An 18,928-nucleotide genomic window follows, 5' to 3' on the forward strand; every position below is an offset into this window, starting at 1 on the left:
AAAACGTAGAAGGACATACTGCTTAGTGTCCCACAGAAAACAGATTTATGTTTTCTTACAGAGTTATTAGTGCCCACCTATGATCTGCTCAGACCAATGGTTCTGGACCCCAGCTGCATGTTAGAATTACTTGCAGGATTTTTATAAAATGCATGCCTGGGTCCCATTCCCTGGAGAGTCTAGCTGAAGTGGTCTGGGGTAGGCTCCAAGCACGGATGTTCCTTAAGTGTCCCAGGACTTTGCTGTGCAGCCAGGGTGAAGAGGGCTGGGGCCGACCATGCGTCCCCAGGGTGGAGGAGTCCAGGTGTGTCAGCATCAGCACGAGCTCTTCGTGTGGCACAGACGCGGTCTGCTCCCGCCTGCCGCCACGTGTGGCCGGCCAGCTGAGGTGGCGTGGGGGCAGCCTGGGTGGGCCCTACCCTCCAGTGGTCCCTGCACTGTGGTCCATGGTCCCAGCAGGCAGAAGAGGGCAGCCCGCTGCTGGTGAAGAGCGTGAGGTGGGGGGGCCTTTGACCCCCGAAGCCTGTCCTCCAACCCTTAGGCCCAGTAACCCAAGGAGCACACATTGGAAATGAGGATGTGATGGATTTGAGTCAGAGTTTAGGCTGTTTTAGATCTGTTCTTCACCCGCTCGCGTGTTTCTGACGCAGAGATTATGCTGACGCTCACGACCTTAGACGGGGAAGAGGCAGTGTCACTTGGTCCGTTTCTCACTTTACAGATGAGAAAACAGAAGTCCAAAAAGACAGTTCTTCCTTTTCAGAGGCGATGAACGTATCACGTGCGGGTTGCTCTTCTCGGGCTGCCACAACAGAGAACCACAGACTGAGTGGCCTCAACGGGATTTATGGTCTCACAGACTGGGGGGCGGAAGTCCATGGTGAAGGTGTTCTCAGCGGTGGCTCCTTCCGAGAGCCCAGTGGGAGGAGGGTACAGCTCAGCGGTAGACTGCGTGCTTAGCACGCACAGGGTCCTGGGTTCAATCCCCAGCACCTCTATTAAAAATAAGTAAATAAACCTAATTACCTCCCAACCACCAAAAAAAAAAACCCCAAGAACCCAAAACAACCTGAGGCTGTGAGGCAGAACCCGTCCGAGGCCTCTCCTGAGCTTCTGGCGGCTGGCCAGCCGCCTTCGGCCTTGCTCGGCTCGTAGGTGCATCACCCCGCTTTCTCACATCCCCCTCGGCCCCTCTGTGGCTTCCAGAGGGAGGAACCCTTTCACCCTCACACGTCATCCTCCCTGGGCCCTGGGTGGGTGTCTGTATCCACGTTTCCCAATGAGGATTGGGATTGGATTTCCCAGTCGTACCGAGGTTTGGACTCCAACATAGGCGTTCTGGAGGGGACACAATTCAGCCCGTAGCAGCATGTGACGATTCTGTGCTGCTCACACGGCAGCCTTCGTCTTGGAGTCTAGTGCTCAGCAGGCATTTAATAAGTGGGGTGGATGGGTGGATCCCTGACCCCCAGCATCCGGAGTATCGCGTGTGTGCTGGCAGTTAATCGGAGGCACAAGACATGCACCCTGATTGTTCACATTCTCCTCCGAGCAGAACGCCAGAGCTTTCCCGACTAGCCTCGAGTCTTGTGACGGGCTGTGCTTTGATGGTCTTTCCCTCTGTCCGTGTGGGTCACACATAGCTTCTCCCATGCCCTCTCCTGGGCTCTACTCCCCATCTGGGGTACAGCTGAGTTTGCTCATCCTTGGCCAGATCACACCGCCTTAGTTGTGATAAGCACAGATCATTTATTTAAAAAATGTTCAGTGTAACTGTGAGCTAGGAATAAAAAATTCTGTTAAATGATTACTTTTCCATAATAAAAGTCTTGTGCTTATTAAAAGAAGATGGGGGAAGTATTATTTCCTCTTTTTCCCTTTGCAACAGTGTAACTTTTTTTCTATAAGTACACGGTATAGACAGTATCATAAGCACTTTGTATAAGGAGTTAGTTTGATGTAATCAAAAGAAAAGTAATTACAGTTAACATTTTAAGGCCAAGTGTTGTTCCAAGTACTTACCTGTATGAACTCCTTTAATTTTCAAAATGACCTTATGTGGGATATGCTATTATTATGCCCATTTTATAGATGCACACTGAGGCACAGAGAGGTTAAGTCATTTGTTTAAGATCCCACAGCTGTTTGAATAGTAGAGCCAAGATTTGAACCACAAAGACAGTCTGACTCCAGAATCCGTGCTGTATCTGCTTCCTCCCTCTCGTGGTCTTTGGCAGGTCCCAAACTCCGGCACTTAGCTGTATCACTTTGAACGAGTTACCTAACCTCTCTGTCACTTTCTGCCTCCGTAAAATGGGTATAGTAATACAAGTCTCCTATCACACAGTAGGTGCTCAGTAAGTGTCTGGTTAGTATTATATTTAAATGAAGTGAACTCCATACAGTGCTCATATCTCTCAGCCAGCTCACAACCTTTTTCTTCACCTCCAACTCAGATGTGATCTGAAATGTTGAGCCCCAAAGAGGGGCAGGTGGACTTGGTTCTCCTCCCTGTCCCCCCAGCAAGTGGGAATTCAACACTACAGTTTCCTGCTGTGGGCAGAGCGCTCCCAGCTGAGTATCCCCATCTGGCCCCAACAGCTGATCCCAGCCCCTTCTCCTCCAATGGTCCATTGTGCACCTCTTACCTTGGACAGGGTCCTTTCAAGATGGCGAGGGCTCTGGTCCACTCAGACCCACTGTCCCACCATCAGGGACAGCTCCAGCTGGCTTCTAGCTTCCTCATGCACACAAGTGGGGTCTCCCAGTGGCAGGAGGGTTGGGATGGTGAGGATCTGCAGATCAGTGGGCATCCAGCTGAGGAGTGAGAGGCTGTCTCCCCCTCCTGGCTAACACCCCCGACCAGTGATCTTGAAGCCCCCCTCACTTGGCTGTGGGGGTGAGGTGGAGACCTGCCCCTTCCTCCTTGTGGGCAGAGGAAGGAGAGCAGCCACAGCCCTCACCTCTTCCACTAAGGCCTTCAAAGAAACCTCTTCCTCTTCTGTAAGCTGAGGGTGGGGCTCGTACCGCCGTCCTTGGCCCTCTCAGCTGGTCCTGGGGGTTTACTTGGCACCTCTGCGTGGAATATGTGCGTACCCCTGTCCTCAGCTTGGGAGCCCAACCAAGACTCTCAGGACAGTGGGAAGACATCCCATTTCCTACCCTGCTAGGTTATATTCCATGCCACAGAGGTACTCGAGTTTCCTGACGTGGGATTTGAGGTCGTGTCAACTGTTGTAAGCACTGCTTGTAAGCACTGCTGTGTGAACGGCCGGGTGTCAGTCCCCACCACGTAAAGCTGTATGTTTCCTTAGACTACACTTGCATCTCTGTGTACAGGCTGGTCCTCACAGGACACATGGCCGGTCTGTTTTTCCCCTAAGTAAGATATAAGGGCTCAAATGCAATTCCTGGTGACAAATGCCACCAAATTTTTTAAAAAAGAGTGTGATGTTTTATCCATTGAAAGCCTACCAACAGCTAGTTGATTTCTTTGAAATGAAATAAGTCTTTCAAAAATAAAGTTCCACCTTATGTTACCCAGAGGAGAGGTGGGACAGAGGCATATGTAAACCACAGAACTGCAGGCATGCCGGTCCGGTGGTAGCGTCACACAAAGTGTCATGTGAGGCCAAGACACCGTGAGCCAGAAACCTGTCCTTGTGAGTAACTGATGCTAAAGCAGCCGCCCAAGAGGTGGTGATTAGTTTTGTATTTTGTTTATTCACCAAAGAAACAGTCTTTTATTTCCAAGGACACATATTTTGTACCTTAGGTGGACTCTCCCCTGTGCCCTCGGTCCCCCTCTGGTCCTGTCTGTCTTATGCCTTATCTCCTAAGCCTGGTGCCACCCACTGCTACTAATCCAGGGGGGAGGCTTGGTATGGCTAATCCTGACAATTCAGAAGTGGGTTTTGGGCCCGGACACCCATATTGACAACCTGGCATCTTCAGAGCTGAAGGGGGTGATGGGAGTCACGTTCGGCCCCCTTGTTTCACAGCGGGGACCAGAGACAGCTACTGAGTGGCTGAGTTGGGACCTGGGACCTTGGGCCTGTGTCACTTCCCCCATACACACCCCCCATGCCTAGTATTTCTGAGTTGGTAGCTGTCGGTGTTACCAGTTGCCGGTGGGCCTCTTGCCTTGCCGAAATCTAGGGAGACTTTAGGCTTTTCCACAGTTCTGAGTGCTGCCACTCTGGCAGACTAGCACGAGGGTAAAAGCTACTGGAACAAAATTGGAAAAGAAGGATGTGCTCTTTTCTTTAAATTAGGCTAAGAGGTAGTTGGCAGCACCCAATCCATCAGCCTCGTCGCCTTGGCGGAGCTACCGGCCCACCGACTGCCTGCAAAGCTGAAGCAATTACGTTCATTCTAATAACAGGGGATGGACCAACCGGCACTTGCTGGAGACGGTATCTGCTGTGACTCAGCCCAGCAGGCCCCTGCCTGCTCTTCTGGATACGCTGCAGTCCTTTCAAGCTCCAACAAGATCAGTCTGATAGATTGGTGAGCCCTTTAGTTTGTTCCCTAAGGGAAAATCAGATCATTCTACTTTTCGGAAATACTTGGTTCCTCACTTCACCCCTGATGTGAAATTTAGAGATGAGGAACCAGATAATACTAGAGAACTTTCCCCAGAACTTACACTTGGCATTTTTAATTCTGGTGAGAGGGACTCCCTTTCGCCTTGAAATCTCCATCTCCCAGGCCAAACAGACTGCACTTTCTTGAAACCGGCCACCAGAGGGTTGGTTCTCGAGACAGAGCTGTCTGGGCATTTAGAGGAGGCAGAAGGAACTTTGAGGGGTTGGTTCTGCTAGAATGGAAATCACCTGTTCGATTCTGTGAATTTAAGCATCCAGTCTCCCTTGCCTGGCACCCCTCGCTCTCCCTGTTCCCTCTGCTCTTCATTTATCTGCCTTCCCACCCATCTGCGGGGTTGACTCCCTCTCCTCTAACGTGGGATGGAGGGTGCAGCGCTAGAACAGACGCACTGACCGTCGGAAAGGGGAAAACACGTGAGTGATACCAGGTGAGCTTGATGAGGGTCTTTAAAGCCACAAGGGTGGGGGGTGGGCACAGCTCAGGGGTGGAGCCTGCGCCTAGCATGCACGCGGCCCCGGGTTCAATCTCCAGTGCCTCCATCAAATAAATAAACCTAATTACCCCCCCAAAAAAGTTAGCAAAAAATTAGGGGGTAGGGTGTATCTCAGTGGTAGAGCACGTGCTTAGCATGCAGAAGGTCCTGGGCTCAAACCCCAGCACCTCAATTTAAAAATAGATAAATAAATAAATAACTAAATCTACCTAATTACCTCCCCCCCCCCAAATAAAAAACACCACACGCACCATAAAAACCCTTAAAAAAGCCGTGGATCTTTTCTTTCTGTCTTGATACCCTGGACAGTTTTGCCTAAAATAGAGAATGATCTGATACTGTGTCCCGTTTGGTACTTAACTTCCTCAAGCCGTGTCGCCTCGCCGTGTCTAGGGGGCACGTATTTATCCTGGACCGTGATCTTCCAGTGACCTGCCCGCCTCCTCGCCGAGCTCTGCCGTCCGTGGGAAGCATCACATCTCGTGGTGCTTTATCCCTGGGATGAACCCCCCACGTCCCTGACCCCACCTGGTCTCCCCTCTCTTCCCCCCATTCACTCCCTCTGCCCGTAGGCTCAGCTGCTGACAGCCTCCACTCGTCAGGCACATCAGTGATGCTCTTGCTGCTTGTGGGTGGAGCCTGCATGGCGCAGCCCCAGGTCTGGGTGAACCAGGGCCACCGGCTTGCTGTGCTTTGGGGTTGCTGGAGAAAATAAATTCAAGGTGAACTGTGTTCCCACTACCAATTCATGCCACCCAACCACAGTCATCCTCTCAGGGCCTCGAACACTTTTTTCTATGATGAACTTCCCGGAAATGAAATTTTAAAATGGAAATCATAGTAGTATAATTTGATATAGTCCATTAATGTCTGTCTTTGACTTATTTCTCCTTTGGGACCAAGTCAGAATGAAATATTAGTGGTAGGGCATGCACAAGCCACAGGGCAAAAAACACCTGCTTCCTGGCACTTGGCAGTCATTTCCCTGAGAACAGCATGCAGAGAAGCTTGTTTACCAATCATTAAATTGTACAGTCCTTTACTTTACCTGCTCTGATCGACTTGGCGGCCTCTAGTCACATTCTCGTCCAGTGTTCTGTGCACTGTGACGCCTCTGACTTTCACCAGTGGGTTCGAATTCCACTAAACGTCCGGCTGTTGCGGGTTTCAGGGAGCAGCCACCCTCATGCATGGTCAGGAGTGCAAATCGATGCACCTTTTCAGAGAATTATTTGGCACCATCTATGACTCGTTGATCCAGCCATCCCGCTTGAAGGACTTGGCACCACAGATGGCGTAGCAGAGTGCGTTTGGAATCGGGAGTCACCAGTGACTCACACGCGCATGGGTACGGAGCGGGTGAGTGAACCTTGGCACCTTGACTCAGTGTGATGGTATTCGGCCACTAGAAAGAGGAGAGACCATTGACCTTAGCAGATATCCATAACATAGCATTAAACCAGTAAGTCAGGTGAAATGGTTTTTGGCTAAACAGCATGTCTGTGTAGGTTGTGAGTGTGGCTCTGGCTAAGAAATGAGGAGGGATGTGCTGAGGTCATCACCAGTGACCTCTGGGGAGGGAGCTGGCATGAGAGAATGGCAGAAAAAGATTTTCACATTCCTTGTTGCTTTAAAAAAAAAAAAGTGTGATTTTGAAAACTTGTCTTTTTTGTGTGTATTTTTTTAATTAAAAGAAAAGTGATGGAATAAATCATCCAGACATTTAGGTGGTGCTCAGGCTCAGTAGACTTTCGGCCCTTGAAGCCACGTGGTCTTCCTTCAGCTCTCGCAGGAAAATCAAAGGCTGACGTGGGGGGCTCATGAATGCACTGCCTCATTGCGAAGCCTTTGATCAGTCTGTGCCCCAGCCTTACTGGTACCCGACAGCCCAGGGTCTGTGAGTGAAAGGTCTGGAAAACCTTGCTGGCTCTCAGAAACGTCCGTATGCTCGTGGTCTGCTTGTGTCTGCTCACGCAGACCGTAATCTCCCGTAAGATGCTTTGTGGTATTTCTGGATGATAGTCAGCTATGCTTCATCCGCAAAGGAAAATCCCCTCCCTGTTTCATCTCTGAAACCCTAGCCGAGGTCACTTCACCCCCACCAGCGCTCCCTGCCTCCAAGTCGCAGGAACAGCCATGCCGTCTTTGACCTTCACTTCAACTCCAGAAGTAGCAGATCTTCCTTGTAATCGGATAGAAAACGCGTTGAGGAGAAGAATTAAATGTACACAAACCCACGGGTTTGCTGTTACCCTCACAAAGCACCACAGCACTCGTTTCAGATTTCCGCGCTGCCGTACTTAGTTCTTTCATCCTCTGAACCTGCCCGCGTCCCCGAGGTCTCACGGGAGCCCTTGCCCACTCTGAGCCCCGTGGCACTCCGTCTCCGCCTTTCAACACGTTATCCCTTGTGGCATCGATACTTCTGTGCGTGTCTCTGTTTCGTTACTGGATCGTGACCTTGTCTGTCCCCGTCATCTCCGACACTGCGTAGGTGCTGGGTGAAGGCATCCTGAGGCAAACACACTTCTAAATGCCAGTTTCTGGAGTAACAGGCAGACCTTATTTGAGTGCTCTTTGCTTTACTGTGCTTTGCAGATATCGCATCTTTTACAAACTGAAGGTTGGGGCCACCCTGTGTCCGTAAGTCTGTCGACACTGTTTTTCCAGTAGCGCTGCTCACTTTGTGTCTTTGGGTCACATTTTGTAATTCTCACGATATTTCAGATCTTTTCATTATTATTATATGTGTTATGGTGATCTTGGGCAGTGATCGTTGGTGTTACTACTGCAAAAAGATATGACTCACTGAAGGCTCAGACGATGGTTAGCTTTTTTTAGCAATAAAGTAGAAGTTAAGATATGTAGATTGCTTTTTAGAGAGGATGCAATTGCACACTTAATAGACTACAGGATAGTGTAAACGTAACTTTTATATGCACTGGGAAACCACAAAATTCATGCGACTTGCTTTACAGTGATGTTCGATTTATTGTGGAAATGAATCCATAACGTCTCCAAGCTATGCCTGTGTATTTTCAAATAGATATGTCCATTTATATATATATGTTATCCTTCAATAAAAAGTAAAAATAAATGTAAATAGTTGCTACAGTAATAGCAATTAATTTGCAGGAAAAGAACTGAGTATAAACTGCTCTAGAAAAACCCAACAGGAGACTCATGGTCTAATCCTGATGTTCAGAAGTAGATAATCAGAAATTTTTTTTAAAAAGTGGGTAATCAGTAAACGTATTCAGAAGACTTACACAGGTGCCGCGTCTGTCCTGGGAATTCATAGCACTGAAAGGGGCCAGAGTTTCCCTGGCCATTTGATGGGAGGAAATTCGGAACAGGCTAAATCTGTGCTGTAGAAGCCCTGCTACCTCTGCATACTCAGGCATTTAAAAGCACATTTTTAAAGCCATTTACGGAAATATTTTTCGTAAAGCAGTGACATCAGCACTGGCCGTTCTCCCAAAGAAGCTGGTTAAGTCATCCGACTGAACTGGCACCTCAAGTGTGTGCGTCCTTTGCAGGGGTGGCATTTCTTCCTGGGCTCCTTGCCTGTGGTGTGGGTCGCTGCCGCCATGTTGGCCGTGGTGACCTTGGTCTCGTGCTGGTTTCCAGCCAGGCTTAGGCTGTAATCCGGGCTGATCAGCCTGCTGAGTGCTTTCCCACTCAGTTATCCCTGCTGAGTTTGCAAAATTATAAAGTTAGCCAAGCATAGACATGTACACATGGACTGGACAGTCCAGAAGGGCGTGTTTCAGAACACTGGCACCTAGCCCCTAGGTGCTGGCCGGTACCCTCCCCATCAATCTGTCGGCATCTCTGGTCCATCAGCCCCTCCCTCTGCGTGGACCGCACGTGGGGCACATGCCCATCTCGGAGCTGAGAGCTTGCCCCGGGTGTCCTCTTGGCCCCAGGGTTGCTGCTGCTGGGAGCCTGAGGTGAAATCAGCACGAGTAACTCTCCAGAGGTGACCTTTGTTCAGCACCTGGTTCTGTCAGCTGCCTGAGCAGAAATGGGACCTGACTCCCAGTGTATAAACTAACCAGAGTGCAACATCAGTGTCACCTAGCCAACTTTCTTTCTCTTCGAAGAATTCTTGGCACCAGTTAACACATTTGCCCAAACAGAAGGTAATTTCCCCATATTCACAACAGGAAAGTTTTACAAAATGGGGGTTTTCTCTAGCCTACTTGAACATATAAAACTGTGGTGTTCAACTTTGCGGTACCTTCAGATTTCCTAAGGAAATTTAAAAAAATTTTGTGTGGTAAAATACACATATAATATTTCCCATCATGACGATTTTTAAGTATCTGGTTCGGAGGCATTAAGGACATTCATATTGTTATGCAAACCATCCCCACCATCCACCTCCAGAACTTTTCATCTTCCCAAACTGAAACCTATACCCGTGAAACACTAACTCCCCATTCTCCCTCACCCCACCCCTGGAAGCATTGTTTTACTTTCTGGCTCTTTGAATTTGACTCCTCTAAGTGACTCACGTGAATGGAATCATACAGTGTTTGTCCTCCTGGGTCTGGCTTCTTCCACTTGGCATAAGGTCCTAAAGGTTCCTCCCTGTTGTGACCTGTGTCACGGTTTCCTTTCTTGTGAAGGCTGGATAGTGTTCCACACTGTTAATCCACCCATCTGCTGATGGATATGTAGGTTGGTCTCATCTTTTTTCTTATCTAGACCTTTCCCTCTCGGCATCCAGACCCAGCAGTACCCAGAAACTCCTCTCTTCTGCAAGACCAACACATGACACTTGAACTTCACTCAGAATTAAAACAGGTGCCCTGCCCAGAAATCTGCGGTGTTTCATCGTTTGCACGTGGTGGTTCTCAGGCACCTGGGGGAAGAAATGAGCTCACCCGGTAAAGCATCATCTGCCTGGAACACAGCATGCACTCAGTGGGAGTCAGCCACTTGTAGTCTGGAAGGAAGGAGGGAGCTGGTTTTGGAAGTTGTCTTAGGAAAGGGGAGACTCGAATGTGCTTCAAGGCCCTGGGGTAGAATCCCCTGGAGGGGAAGACACAGATGTGTGAAGGGAAGGATGGAGGGGGGTCAGCTTAAGTCCCTGTTTCATTTCCCCTGCCACCCTGGGTTGCTCACAGCTCAGGCCACTGCTGCTCTGACCCACGACTCTGTCCTCTGTGTTCCTGGATCAGCTTTAATGGAGCAGCGAGTGCCCAAGCCCATGCGTTCCCTCGGGCCCGGATCCAATGTCCTAGGGACACCACAGGGCTGGGCCTCTGTCCCCTGGTCCCAGCTCCCCAGCCCCCTGAATTCTTGTCCCCAGAGCTGCATTTATATTGGGTTCCCACCACCAGGCTCCCTCCTGAGGATTATGGGTACCGGCCCTGGGTGTCACCAAGCATCATCTGCCCACACTCCCTAAGGATGTGTTCCACCCCTGATATCCAGGCAGAGCCCCCAGCCTCCTCTTGGAAATTCCCACCAGCTGTTTCCAGAACCGTCGTAGCTTTTGCCGCATCCCCCGTGTCCTGTGTCTTGTCTGTGAGCTGGACCACTGCCCCCCTGCCCATCTCAGGCCACTCCTCTGGGCTGATCTGGTCCTGGAGGCAAGTCCCCTGTTGCACTGAGAGGCCACCTTGCAGTGATTCTGAGTTCAGTTAAACTGAATCAAGGTTTTGTGAACACAGCACCTGAGCGCAGTGCTAGTGATACACAGGCAACTAAGACTCGGCCCCACCCTTCACAGGAAGTGCCGTTAAAAACATCCGCGTAGGACCTAGTTCCAGTATAAAGGACAGGCCTTGAAGGTGGAAGGACACCATCTCTCTGGAGACGGCAGCGAAGGAGAAGGGTAGGGCACAGAATGGCGGCCCATCCCGGGGCCAGGGGACTCAGAGCCCGTGCTCTCTTCAGGTCTTCTCCCTCCCCGCTCTCCCCCGACCCCGTCCCACAGAGATTCGGGGTTACCTAGTTCAGACGTGGGTTAACCACTCTGGGGCTCTGCAGTCAAGGCCTTCTGCCTCGCAGACTAGAGTCCAGCACAGAAGGGAGATCCTTCAAACCTCTGCACCCCGGGTAACAAATAACCTGGGGGTGGCAGGGGCAGAATGCCGTGGGGACAGCCAGGGCACAGAACCCAGACTGGGAGCTTGGAGAAGCGTCCCAGGGCAGGTGATGTCTAAGGCGAGGCCGCAAAGACAGGAGACGGTGAAGCAGATGGAAGGGCTGGGGGAAGGGAGCCTTCGTATGTCCCCACTGCCCACCGGGCACCAGCTGGCGTCAGCCTACAGCTCTGCTTTGGGAAGTCACTCCTGTCCCCACCAGACCTCGTCTTCACGTGGCCCCCGGAGCCCTGACCTTGTCTCCCATCCTCTCGGACCTCCCTTCCCTGCTTTCCTTTCTCGTCCTCTCCCTTGCACCAAGATGAGATGTTGGCGCTCCTCGGGGTGGTGACCTCACCGCCCGTCTCTTCTCCCGTGGTCACGTCACCATCCACGTTCCCTGAGGACCAGGGCATGTCTTCAGCTCCCCCCAACCCCAGGTCTCGTCGCCTCATCCATCACGTCTTCAGAACGTGCTCTTGGTCACACCTCCTCTCCCTCGTGCCCTGCTGGCTGCATCCTGCTGTGGCTCCAGCTCGACCCCTTCCTCTCCCCGGGTTTTGGGGGTCTCTCATCGTTGCTGTTGAGTCAGTCATGCTACCCCCCCGCCCCTGCCCCACTCCCTGGTCACCTGGCCGCCAGGCTCTCCCTTCACCCACGTGTGCCCGCACCCCACAGTTGGCTCCGAGGATGCCCTGCTGCTGGCCACAGCCCCTCCGCTACTCCCGTCGCCTGGGGCAGGCCTTCAGGCCTCAGTCCGTTTTCCCCTCTCCTCCCTCTATTACGCCCTCGTGGCCTTTGCTCAGACAGAAGGCCCTGCAGGGGCGCCGGGCGTCTCCACTTCCTTTTGGGCTCGCGTGGACCTCTAGCTAAATGCCCTTTCCTCCCCAGTCCCCACTCCCCCAGCCCCCACCAAGGCTCACCTCAGACATCTCTGATTCGAAGGAAGCCCCTCTGGGTCTTTCTGTTGGAGAAAGGCCCTCCCCTCTGACTGTGTACACCTCCCCGTCAGAACTCACCACCTTCTGCCTTGTATTTTAGTTACCGTCCGTTTCCCCAGCGCAGCTGAGGGCAGGCCCTGAGGTCGGGGTTCAGGGCCTCCTATTTCTGTCGGTGGGGTCCCCCCGCGGGAGCTTGTGCACATTAGCTACTCAGTAAAGAGGTGCTGAATGAAGACCTGAATGAGGTTTCCACAAGCCCCTAAAAACCACAGAGTAAGTCTTTTCTGACTTCACTCTTAGAAAACTGACCTTAAAAGTAGGATAACGTGATAATTAGAGCAAGAACAGAGGCCGTGGGGCTAGACTGGGGCTAGAGTCTGTCCTCATCGACCTTCACAGGTAACTGAGTCGTCTCAGCTGCAGCCTGGGAATAGTTCTGGGCAGACACTGGTTTTGGTAAAACTTTCTCCAGATTATGAGAAGTCAAGTCAGATGTGCCGCGTCACACCGTCCTCACTTCAAGGAAAGTTCACATCTTAGCGGGACCTCATTAGTACCACGAAATCAGCTTTCAGCGTTTGTGTCTGTCCACACCGCCTGAAGGGCCTGTTTCTGCTTCCTCGGCGCGAGTTTCCAGTTCGGCGGGCAGAACCGGCGGCGTGCTGACGGCAGAGCAAGCCTGCCGGCCCTGCCGGGCCCCGCGGATGTGAAAAGGCAGGCCCCCTGAAAAGGCAGGCCCCCGCAGGTCTGCTGAACGGGGAGCAGCGGCCCTAAGGGTGCAGAGCTCCTGGGTTTCGCCTTGCAAATTAAAAAGTTGCAAAGAGAGGACTTTTTGTTCTTTCAGAGACGTCCTAGAACTCTTACAAACTGGTGACCAGGTTGCTTTTTGTTCAAATAAGGACAGTGGGGGGAGGGGTGGGACTCAAACAAAAGCAATATTTAGTTGGGGAAATCTAGCTGCTAAGACATAGGAAGGATTCTTGCGTGGAAAAGAAAATTAGGCTCTTACTTAGATGTCTACACACTGCCCAGACGTGGGAACCGATGAGCTTGGTGTGAGAACGGCTTCTTAGGAGATTAAGGGGAAAAGTCTGTTTAAAATGTTCGATACCAGGGAGTTAGCACACCTCTAAGGGTGAAAATCCCAGAAGCCTGAGAGTGTGGAGCTTCATAGAAATAATCCATCAGTCACCTCAGTGTACAAGTGAGTACTCAGAGGTACTCAGAGACCAGCGCTGCCAAGTGAGGTGCCTGGAGCCTCAAGGAGCCTCGATCAGATGGGCTTCAGAAAAACAATTACCTTGCAAGAGAATCGGTCGTGCTGTTTTTTTAACAATTTCTCTTCGCTGCTCTGTAACATGTACTTGAAAAGCATAACAGATACAAGAAAGAATTGTAACCTGAACTAACAAACAAGCCCAACAAAAAGCAGAAAGAGAATAAAATAAGGAAAATGGTCCAGAATATGAAATTTAAAAGGCAGGAGCATCGCATACTGTTGGGTGCACGTGGACACTTTTTACAAAACTACAGGCACAGTCATTCGTTTAACGAACATTTGAGTGTCTCCTGTGTCCCGGGCACCATTCTGGCCACCGAGGACCCCGCACGAGGAGCAAGTAGACAAGGGCCCTGCCCTCCGGGAACTTCTGTTCTAGGGACACACACATCATTCACCACCCGTTAAAATACCGCTGTTAAGATCCATCACCCCCTCCCTCCCAGGTTTTGGTGGAAATTTAACTGAATTGGAAAATTGATCATACCTGAATGATTTTTAAAGAAGATTGCTTTTTGTTTTTTAGGGAGAAGAAAATGGCTTTGCAGACAGTACCGGAGATCCCCTTTCAGGTAAATGATTGACTCTAAAGACATCTGGGCTCAGTGATGGCGAGCGTGGCTGAATTAAAGATCATTTGAGGGGATGTTTATCATTAACTTTTAAAATGTCTGACAGACTCAAGAAACTTTCCAACCACCTGCCATGGGGAGCTGCAAAGAAATCTTACAGGATTTCACAAAAGCCTTCAAAGAGTGTCTTCTCTGTGTGGACCCTACTTTGCTTGTGCGGGCACGGCCCTCAGGTAGCCAGAGGGGCCGCTGCTCACAGTAGGCTGTGTGCTCTTTCCCGCTGTTTTCTGCTTTTAATGTGTTTAACCAAGGAAACGTTTCAAGTTTCTCTCTCCCACCCCGTCCTCCACCACCTTATTTTCTCCATCTTTTTTTTTTTCTTCATTGTAAGACAGATACTTTAGAAATTAAATTTCTCATTAATTACTCATGGGGGAAATATGGAGTTAGCATTAAGATAAGCTACCAAAATAATAATTAGGGAAAAAGAAAAATGTCACCAACTTTTTTTTATATCTTTTAAAACACATATTGAATGACCCGAATCATCACAGGTTGGTTTCTTTTTTTTTTTTTTTAACTTTATTTTGAAATTTTGGGGGGGAGGTGGGTAATCAGGTATTTATTTATTTATCCATGGAGGGGACTGGGGATTGAACCCAGGCCCTCATGCATGCTAAGCATGTGCTCTGCCACTGAGCTGTCCCCTCCCCACTGTTTCTTTCTTTTTTAAGGAAGGATGGGGGACTCATAAAACCCTTAGGATCATCTGTCATCAGTCCCAGACTGTGTGCCCAGGGAACCACGCTGAAAATCAGAACATGCAGTGAATAATCAGCTTTTTTTTTTTTTTTTTTTTAACCTTAGGAACATGTTAGCAGCAGTTTTCTCTCTGGGTGGTGAGATTTTTAGGTGATTTTTTTTTTTTCATTCAGCAGATTTTTATTTGTTAAAGGCCTAGTCTGTGCCAGGCTTTCTAAGGAAGCCATGGGGCAAAAGTATGGCTGTGGAAGACAGAAATTGGGATTCTGGTTCTGTTTCAGCCACTACCCTGCTGTACTTAGAGAAATCAAGGGAGAGACTGGGCCAGGAGAACTTCTGGTGGAGCCTTCCCACCGGGTTTCCTGGGACGGCATGCTGCCCGGGTCCCATCCAGACACCTGTTGGCACCCACTTTATCTGGACCACAGTCCACCCCTACTAGGCTGGGGCCACTGCCTAACAGTCATCCCTCTGCACAGATGCTGCAGGGGACACCAGCTCAGATGAGATGCAAACAGCTGGGTGAGGTGGAGGCCGGGAAGCATGTTTACACACAGCAGCAGCAATTTTGATTACCTTGTCTCTATCTTGTGTTTTAAAAATTCTGTAACATGAGCAGGTATCAGAAAAATCTACCCCTCAAAACTTTAATCTGCGTACACAAGTGTGTATATAACAAATGAGCAGATACAGGCAAATACATACAATGCATGGTGAAGCAGCCAAGGAGATCAGTCCCTAAAAAGCTGTAACTGGCCTGGATGGTGAGAACATGACACGTTTTTCCATATGCGCATCTGAGTTTTTAGATTTTCTGTGACAAGCACCTATTTCTTTTCTAATTAAAAAAAAATCTGTATTTAAACTTGTTAAAGACTCACACTTGCATTCCAACCTGAACTAGCTGAAATGAGAATGAATTGCCAGTTGTTCAGGAATCTGTCAGCCCTAAAGGTCGTTGTTTATTAACAGATAAACTCTAATCAAATTTTGGGTTGTTTCTAAAAACCTTTACCTATGTCAAAACGAAATGGAAGACTTTCAAGGAGAAACAGCTTTTCACAGTGATGGCAGGTAGTATTACTGACAGCAGAAGTCGTGCTGTGGAAATTAACATCTTTACTGTCCAACCTGATGCTTTGCCCAGGGGGATGTTTGGTTGGGTTTGGGGTTGGGGGTGGTTTCCCCATAAACAAGCAAATGAGAGACGTTGACTTCATGGCTTTGCTCTTGGAAGAACGAGCAAAAGCAGAAACCCGTATTTCCTCTTTGAATGAGAGGAGCAACCCAAGTAAGATTGCTCTTAACTGTTTTACGTATAAACACAAAGTTAGCATTTACCACTTACCAGGCCCTCTTCTAAGTGCTTTACAAACGCACCTAGAGAAAAAGTGTCCATGACAAGCCTGCAGGTTCAGTTACCGTCCCCACCAGGTGGCTGCAGCGAGGGCAGTGCTGGGTCACGTGGCGGGCTCTCCATCACATGCAGGTGTCCTAAGTGGGACTCAAGCCCCAGCCCCCCTACCCCAGCTGCCTCACCAGGCTGCCTCTCTCTGGGTCAGACACTTAGCCTGTGCAGCGCCCACGTTGAATGCTTGAGTGTCCTACGTGGGGGTGAAGGTCCGGGTTCCAGCCCTCAGAGCCCTAAGCCAGAACAAGGCCACATCCCACTCCCACTCCCCCGGAGTCGGTCTCTGAGCCGCTGAAACTCTTTTCCCAGAAGCTTGCTACTTTCCCTGCATCAGGCCCCCCAGTGAGCCTGAGCTCAGAGCCTGGCTTTTATTTAATTCTTGCAATTTGAAAACCTTAGTTATCTGCGACCCAGTTTATAGCTGGTTAAAAACTAAGCAATATGTGTAAGATGGAGGGCTCAGGGGTAGAAGGAGGGATTAGACCCGAGAGAAATGACAGCTGACAGTCTACAATCAAGGACAGAGTAAGGATACAACTCAGAATCAGCTACTAGAAAGGGGGGGGGGGGGCGGGGGGACCAGCTCAGTGGTGGGGTGCGTGCTCAGCATGCACGACCAATCCCCAGGACCTCCATTAAATACGTAAATAAACCTAATTACACCCCCAAAAACAAACAATAAAAACAAATTAAAAAAAAAAAAGCCCCCTTCGTGGAACCACTGACCACAGAAGCAAACCCCCTGGGGGACGGGGAAAGGAGCTCCAGAAAGAAGATGTTCATAACCCGGCCCCGAATGCAAACAATAGCAACGCTGTTTGATTTTCCTGGTTAAAAGGGACATTGACGTTCTACAAGGTTTTCATGCAATTTCTCAAAATGAGAACATTTGATCATTAAAAGAATAAGGAAGGCTCAGTTAAGAAAAGGAAAAAAGTCTCCCAAATTGGAAAATTAGAAAGCTCCTCTGGAACTCCCTCCCGCTCCGGCACTCCCTCCCCGGCACTCCCTCCCCCTCTGGCCCTCCCTCCCGCTCCTGCACTTCCTCCGCTCCTGCACTCCCTCCCCCTCCTGCACTCCCTCCCCCCCTGCACTCCCTCCGCTCCCGGACTCCCTCGCCCTCCTGCACTCCCTCCCCCTCCTGCACTCCCTCCCCCCTGCACTCCCTCCCCCCCTGCACTCTCTCCCCCTCCGGCACTCCCTACCCCCTGCACTCCCTCCGCTCCTGCACTCCCTCCCCCCCTGCACTCCCTCCCCCCCTGCACTCCCTCCGCTCCGGCACTCCCTCCCCCCCTGCACTCCCTCCGCTCCCGGACTCCCTCGCCCTCCTGCACTCCCTCCCCTCCTGCACTCCCTCCCCCCCTGCACTCCCTCCCCCCCTGCACTCCCTCCCCCCCTGCACTCCCTCCCCCCCTGCACTCTCTCCCCCTCCGGCACTCCCTACCCCCTGCACTCCCTCCGCTCCTGCACTCCCTCCCCCCCTGCACTCCCTACCTCCCTGCACTCCCTCCGCTCCGGCACTCCCTCCCCCCCTGCACTCCCTCCGCTCCGGCACTCCCTGCCCCCCCTGCACTCCCTCCGCTCTGGCACTCCCTCCCCCTCCGGCACTCCCTCCCCCCCTTCACTCCCTCCGCTCTGGCACTCCCTCCCCCTCCGGCACTCCCTCCCCCTCCGGCACTCCCTCCCCCCCTGCACTCCCTCCCCCTCCTGCACTCCCTCCCCCCCTGCACTCCCTCCCCCTCCGGCACTCCCTACCCCCCGCACTCCCTCCGCTCCTGCACTCCCTCCCCCCCTGCACTCCCTCCCCCTCCTGCACTCCCTCCTCTCTGGCACTCCCTCCCGGTGGCAAGCGGTGTTATCACTTGGACCATGACACCTCCCCACCTGTTCTCCACTGTGGCCTGTTTTTCAAGAACGACTTTCTGATGGCATAATTCAGCTCTTGCCTGTTCTACTAATTTCCCCGTAGAAGTCAATGTAAAACAGGATTTTCATTTTTTTTTTTCAAATTAGGTCCATGAAGTGACACTTAGTAAATATGTTTGTGTCACAATTTCAGAAGTAAAATTCACGTTAAATTATATGCTGAATCTCTACCTGGGTCCTTTCTTACATGTGTTTCTTTCTTTCTTTCTTTTTAATGTGCATTCTGTACTCCAGTTTCATTGGAAGACAGAATTGAGGCCCAGCATGATTTACTAGCCGAGATCCATCCGGTTTGTCAGTTACACTCCCCCGTGCTGCCCACTTGATGTCTTCTTAAAAGGGTGTGTCAGAGAAAATGAAACCGTATTGTTTTTCCCTTTGGTTAAGAGATCAAACACCCACCAAAAGCCCTTGGGTTAGTTTCTTACTAGATAAAAATAGTTCTTCATCACTTCCCAGCTCGCAGCAAATAACCGCCTCTAATGAGTAACGTGGTGTGTGTGCCCCAGTGATTTATTAAAGCCGTAAACTGGCGTTTTAAGTATATTTATTTCCAACCACATTGGAAACCACACACAGAAAAAAAGCATGAATTTGCACCCTTAATAAACGTAACTGCAGAAGTATGTGCCTCTGCTTTGACACTTGTTGGTACTTTGCAGGCTCCAAATCTGATAATTTATGGACACCTGGGAGAAAGTTATTCTATTTCAGAACCACAATATTTTGCTGTTTGCGAAGCTGCCAGTATAAAATGTTTCCTATTTCATTGTTTGAGCTCACTCAAGGCCGAGTTACCGTGGGGAACATTATTATAAACCATCTGAGAGCCAGCGGT

General features: G+C 50.5%; 1 protein-coding gene and 1 long non-coding RNA gene across 3 annotated transcripts in view; one reads left to right on the forward strand and one right to left on the reverse strand.

The window, feature by feature from the left end:
• EDARADD (EDAR associated via death domain) overlaps positions 1 to 18,928 on the forward strand; it is a 54,016-nt gene that overhangs the window by 25,865 nt on the left and 9,223 nt on the right. The window contains exon 5 of the mRNA XM_074373263.1: positions 13,946 to 13,991. Coding sequence (XP_074229364.1) covers positions 13,946 to 13,991 — 46 coding nt within the window. The remainder of the gene's footprint in view (positions 1 to 13,945; positions 13,992 to 18,928) is intronic.
• The window catches only part of LOC141579040 (uncharacterized), a 26,114-nt gene continuing 7,186 nt past the window's right edge, over positions 1 to 18,928 (reverse strand). The window contains exons 2-5 of one of the 2 annotated variants that reach the window (XR_012509969.1): positions 6,150 to 6,506; positions 2,649 to 2,795; positions 1,312 to 1,724; positions 1 to 995 (exon numbers count right to left, since the gene is read on the reverse strand). This is a non-coding gene — a long non-coding RNA (uncharacterized LOC141579040). Of the gene's footprint in view, positions 1,725 to 2,648; positions 2,796 to 6,149; positions 6,507 to 18,928 lie in introns of both variants that reach the window. The other variant, XR_012509967.1, reaches the window with a different exon arrangement.

This window comes from Camelus bactrianus, chromosome 11 (genome assembly GCF_048773025.1).
Source record: "Camelus bactrianus isolate YW-2024 breed Bactrian camel chromosome 11, ASM4877302v1, whole genome shotgun sequence".
NCBI classification, from domain to species: domain Eukaryota; kingdom Metazoa; phylum Chordata; class Mammalia; order Artiodactyla; family Camelidae; genus Camelus; species Camelus bactrianus.